Source organism: Cyprinodon variegatus, unplaced genomic scaffold (assembly GCF_000732505.1).
Source record: "Cyprinodon variegatus isolate N-32 unplaced genomic scaffold, C_variegatus-1.0 Scaffold2495, whole genome shotgun sequence".
Classification (NCBI taxonomy): Eukaryota; Metazoa; Chordata; class Actinopteri; order Cyprinodontiformes; family Cyprinodontidae; genus Cyprinodon; species Cyprinodon variegatus.
The window spans coordinates 18,108-24,330 of NW_015152948.1; the positions used below are offsets into that span (position 1 = coordinate 18,108).

Here is a 6,223-nt window from a genome sequence, read left to right on the forward strand (position 1 = left end):
GACAAATCTGCGGCAACTGTGTGATGCCATCATGTCAATATGGACCAAACTCCCTGAGGAATGCTTCCAGCACCTTGTTGAATCTCTGCCACCAAGAATTGAGGCAGTTCTGAAGGCAAAAGGGGGTCCAACCCGTTACTAGCATGGGGTACCTAATAAAGTGGCCGGTGAGTGTAGATGTATATAACTCTTTCAATTAGCTTCTTTATTTGTTTGCCTTTGTAATATTTACCTTATTTATTTTTTGTCCTTTATAATCTTCAACTTTATTTTTTAATTACTTATATTTTTAAGTATTTATTATCTTCCTTTGTATTTTTTTACCCTAGTTATTTATTTGCCGCTATTTATTTCTGCCTGCCCTTTTTACATTTCTGTCTGCATTTCTGCCTCATTATGCAAATGAGGAGGGGGCGTGTCCTACAGAGTGACACACTTGAAGATGGATGAACGATGGACTGAGTTATTCTGCAGAAATAGTTCAGCTTCCATAGTACTCTTGCCATTCTTGTTTAATGGTAAACAACCAGGTGCTTTACTGCCCCCACCTGGTCAGGAATGTAACATCTTTATCAGGTTCTAGATAACACTTAAAAATTGTGACTCTTACTTCTAAATTTATAAATTGTACTTGTTACTTCCAAACTTGTATTCTCACAGATGAAACATCTAATGTCACATGTATGCATAAGGTGAAAACAAATGAAGCATTTAATTTAATTACGTAATACGTATATTGACTTCCATTTACAAATTTAGACATGTATGTTTTAATGGCATTTATTTAATTCCCATAAACCTTAAGTTTGCGTCGGACATCTGATGGATGCATGAAGAGAACATGCAAACAAACTGTGGGCCAGGAATCAAACCCAGAACCTTCTTGCCGTGAGGCAATAGTGCAACCCACTGCACTATTGCCTCACAGCAATAGTGCATAGTGAAGTAGTGAAGTTTAACAATGGATATATCAATATTGCTAATGCTAAGTTCAGCTCAGGTTTATTGGATATACATAAAGAATATATGGCAGATATTTCAAACTTATAAACCTAATTTTCCAAAGCTGCACCATTCTTAACAAGCTGTTCAGTTAACTTGTAGTTAAAGGCCCATTAAAAGTTTTATGTGCTTCCTTTATTTGTACTTGAATATTGGGGAGATATTAACTATGATACACCATTTTTAGACAGCAGCTAAAATGTTATGCAAAGCTGTAGTTATTTATCTAAATAGAAACACACCTATGGGTTGGAAGAAAGTGTTTTTTTTGTGTTTCCTTTCTCTCAGGGACACTTACGATCGCCAAATTCTCCGTTGGAGATGTTGAAGGCCTGCATTCTGTGCTGTGAGAAATCCAGGTACAGCCCCTGTCCCATGTAGAGAGTTTCCTTCTTGCTGGAGTAGCAGTATCCGATCCTTGCAGCGAACAGATTCAGCGAACTGTTTTTGGCAACGTAATGACTGGGTCCTGACAATAAAGTGAGACAAGGTAATGCTCAGGAGCTGCACAGAGACATTATTTCTCAGAAAAGTGGTGATGAGATCAGACGACTTTTTTTTTTTTTTAGCAATTTTGCTGTACTGCATTACAAAGAAAAGAACAGATAACAGAGTTGAGCTCAAATTAGTGGGAGAGCCACACAAACAAGGAAGAAAACCACAACAAGTCTAATAGGCATGAACAAGGGCTTTAAACTCACCTGTCTTTGAGAAGGGGTAGGTCAGACTGAGAGAAACAGACTCAGCATAGGCGGTGTCTTCAGTATCAATCTATGAAAACGAAAAGAAAAAGCAAGAAAACTTGTAATTCATTGGAATAAAAAAAATCATAAAAAAGGTTATCAGAATATGAAGAAACACTGGGGACAGGGATGATAGATGTGCACTTCAGTCTTCATGCAACAAATCTAGTTCTAGATTTATCAGGAAAAAAATACAGAGAAAAGCAAATAAAATCCCTCAAAAATGGATCATATCTTTGACCTTTACATAAATCTGCATCAGCAAACCTGATAAATGTAGATCTCTATCGTTGAGCTCTTAGTTTTCTTTCTGAGATCTTTTTGTTTTCATTTGTTTTTGTTTTTGTCCTCTTATTTCCTGCTTCAGTTTTTAAGCTCTCAAGTCCCCCATGTTCACTGCTGGTTTCTTCCACTACACTGTGTGGTTAAAAAAAATCACTCTAGTGCAGGAAAAATTGTGCTTTGATAGATTGCAAGAAGTTGAAATGGTTGTGGGACAACTGATGGAAAAACAGATTTTGAGAGAGCAGAATAGCAGAAGAGAAACAGGAATCCAGAACAGAACCCCAGAATGCTCACATTTTCATACAAAGAATAAATCTAACAAGTCAAACTGTTAATTGTGCATGAAATGATATTCCAATTTGGTCTCCTGTCCTTTGCCATAAAATAATTAAAACAATGTATTGAAAATGTTTTTCTATTAACCAATCTAATGTTAGATTTCTGATTTAGGACGAATATTTTTTAAACATTTTAAACAATTTTAAAGATAATCTAGTTGCAGATATTTACAGAAATGTTATCCTTTAATGTTTGTGAGTAATTTTATATGCTTGAAGTTAATTTTGTTCATTTCAATATAGCTGTTAAAAGAACTTTTAAAAATAATTTTTGAATTTATGTGCAGAAAATTAACCTTTGTTCAAAACCATTTTACTATAGCTGCCTATGTTCTAATATGCTTTATTCCAACTCTTATTGAATTGCTGAACCATGGAAAGTAACTCAATTTGAAATAATAATGCAGGGACTTGTTAAAGAGATAAGTGCCCAAGATAAAGTGAACTCACTGACATTTAAATACTTTCTTCTGATTATCTACAGGAGATAAAAAAAAAAAGTTGCTTTGGAAAACTAAACATCAGGACCGCTTTCAAAGGCAGTCGTCAAGCAATCACCTCAGCTAGTTCTAGTAACTTCTATTTTACTCTATTTTTCTTTATATATTCTATATTTAAGATGTTCTTACTTAAGTTTAAGAACTTTTAAAACCTTAATATGTATGATGGCGAGGACTCAAACACAGAGCAGGGAGACAAACAGGTTTTGCACAAAGGAGATGGAGCAACAGAAGCTATGTGCAACGGAAGGAACCAGTGAAGTATGATGACAAGCAGGGAGCTTAAATAGGTGGAAAACAGAGGCAGAGCTGGGAAGAATGAGGAAAGTCTGAGCAGCAGAAGGAAATTAATGGAACTAAAATTTAACAGAGCACTAAACAATGAAGGAAAAAATCATCTGATGATTGATTTGGTGACAGAAGCTGCTGTTCTAATCTTTTTTTCCCACAACATACAGACTGTGTCGCCAAGTGATATGCTTCCCAGATAACGCACAATTCTGGAGGTCATTTTGCAATTCTAGTTTCTACAAGAAAAACAAACCCTATCAAGTATTTGGTTTGGCCTCAAAAGGTTAAATGCACTAATTGTGGTGGTCAAGATATACAGAAGGGTGAAGATTACAAGTACACTAACGGATCTTACCGATTTCCTGAGAAGTAGAACCATATTTTTTATGGTGATGGTAAAAAAAAAAAAACAACTATCTACTCATTTGAAAGTCTAGAGTTTGTATATCTATTGTTCGCAAAGTCTAGAGTTCTAAAACAAAAGGGATTAAAAAAAAGCATGTTTGAATGTGACAAGTGATGGAAATAAAACCTTTTGGAAGATTAAGGTGATGAAACCCTGTGAGAACGAAAGCGTCAGGTTGGCTTTGGTTTCCAAGCATTCGCCACTTGGCTTAGTCTGCGATGGTTGAACAATGAAGGTTCCATTGGCCTGAGAAGGAGAAAAATGTAAAATGTAAGCTTCTCTTTATTACATTTGATGACTGGAAATATTTACCAAGACCTTTCAGCAATCTTTGGTTTGGAGGTGGGTGGCTGATGGAGCTTACCTTTGGTGTTTCCAGCCTGATTTGGAGCTCCATCTGAGCCATCAGGCAGACCTTCTTGTTGACCAACAGATTATAGTTTCCTATAGTCAAATTGGCAGCTGGAGTAGGTTGAGGTGCTGGAGTTGTTGTTGGTGTAGTTGGGGTTGCCATTGTTGTTTTGTATTGTTTTGTGTCGTCAGCCAACGTCCGTGCTTTAACAAACAGAAACAAAAATCAATCTAAATACTTGTTTCTCCACCACTTAAAGCTGATTTCATGTTTCTGAACATCTGTGAATTGTTGAAACACGTCTCTTCAGGGACAAATGCACAATAAAATGTGGTCATGCATCGCTGATGCACACATCGTTATAGATTTCTAATGACCTTGGTTGTGTCTGTTTGTCTAATCTTTGTTGTACAGGTGCTCTCCCAGGCTACATTCTTTAACAGCGTCATCCTGAACGCAGACAATGAAGGTAAACAACCTTTATTTTGGACTGTAAAACTACAAAAGTTGGACCACAACATTAAAAGAAGAAGAAACTCTGCGTGTTTTAGTTTTATTTATCTTAACGTCAAGATTTAATTCTAGATATGGAGTGAACTGTGCGTCAGATTTCTGACTTATGGCACAGCTTAGTTAGGATCATCCGTGGTAAATGAAGCCTTCAAAGCTTGATAAGTTTCAACTCTCATTAATGTATCAAATAATGTACTGATAAGCCAATGTGACCTACAAAGGGGGGAACTTTTCACAAAAAGAAGCACCAGAACACTGAATAGTCCACAAGATTTTATTAAACAATTTCAATAAAATATTTCTTTGTTTTAAAACTTGTCTTCAGGCCTACTAATCAGTCCCTGGAAAGAAAGGGGATTATAGGAAACAATTTAAATTAAAATTATTCCAAAAGATAAATGACCAAACATAACATGCAATGTAAAAGGAATCAAATTAATGCATAAAAAAAAGAGAAAAAAAACACACATTAGTAATTTCAATAATAAGCAAAGAAATAAAAGAAAAAAGCAAGCACATCAAAAAGTGGAACAAATTGTCAATTTAATCTGCCTTTCAATGGGGTCAGAGGAGTCTCGCTTAGCCTGTCCAGGCAGCAACAGGTTTTGAGAGCGTCCCAAACATAGTTAAAAAAAAGATAGCCGAGCATCCAAGGTACTGCAGCTCCAAGAAAATCCTAAACCAGAAAACCATTACAAAAACCTGTAGATTCAGGTAAAGTAAGTTAAAATCTAAACAGGTAGCTTACCTAGGAGTGGAAACACAGCCTACCCGGGGAAGAGGACCAGCAGGTGAGGACTAGATGGAAGCCGCAACAACCTCCAGCTGCAGCCACCAACACCAGCAGAGCAATGCTGCAGAAACACACAGCAGGTATAGCACCCAAGCCCAAGCACAATCCCAGCCACAGATGGCACAATTGGTACTTACGATATTAGATGAGCGGATCAAGCACACCAGCCACTTAGACAGCAGACATGTAGTGGTAACAAAGACACAATGCACCTTGCAGAGGCCTGCTGAGCTATAAAGCCATCTGCCCCGTCCACCAATCAATGGCTTGCTTCTTGCTACACCTGGTGCACAGAGTGGGGAGGGTGGAACACCATCCCACCACACTAACTTTGAATAACCAAATATTAGAATGTTAACACTTTTCTAGAAGATGACTTCAGGTATGTTCCAATAGCTTTACTTAAAGGGATCATAGAATGCAAAACCGAGAAATCACAGAATACAAAAATCATTGTCATAGATCAGGGGCGGGCAATTCCAGTTCCTGAGGGCCGCTATCCTAGGCTTTTAGATTTGTTTTTGGTCAAACACACCTGAATCAAATGCCTGAATTACCACCACTCCTGTCAGTTTTTTCAGTCCTCTTAATCATCAGTTTATTTGATTCAGGTGTTTTTGACAAAGGACACATCTAAACGTTGCAGGATAGCGGCCATCAGGAACCGCTGACTGGACCGAACCAGGAACCAAGCCATCAGCTGCGAGGCTGCCCGCCGAAGTTCCCTGAGCTGTTGGCTTGGTTCGAGTGCCCGGTGTGTTCTGACTACGTGCTGCACTGTAGTCGACCAAAATCCCGGACGATTTTGAAATTACCCTCAGACATTTTCTTTTAGGTCTGAAAAGTAGGACATGTTTGGGAAAAAGAGGACGTCTGGTCCCCCTCCCATATCAACAATCGGATGTTTCAGTGAGTGAGTGCTTGTTGCTATGATGCGTCTTTGCTCAGCAGCTTGGGTCGTTGTCAACCAACCAATCAGAGCACAGCTCATCTAAATATT

At 37.8% G+C, this 6,223-nt stretch overlaps 1 protein-coding gene across 1 annotated transcript; it reads right to left on the minus strand.

Moving 5' to 3' along the window:
- Window positions 1-1,300: 1,300 nt before the first annotated feature.
- LOC107080917 (macrosialin-like) lies at window positions 1,301-4,082 on the minus strand (the record flags this gene model as incomplete). Its single annotated transcript, XM_015369129.1, has 4 exons — window positions 3,930-4,082; window positions 3,692-3,811; window positions 1,704-1,773; window positions 1,301-1,471 (listed from the first exon to the last, which is right to left on the minus strand). Coding segments are annotated over exons 1-4 (511 nt in total), but the record flags the coding sequence as incomplete, so codon positions are not given.
- Window positions 4,083-6,223: the final 2,141 nt, after the last annotated feature.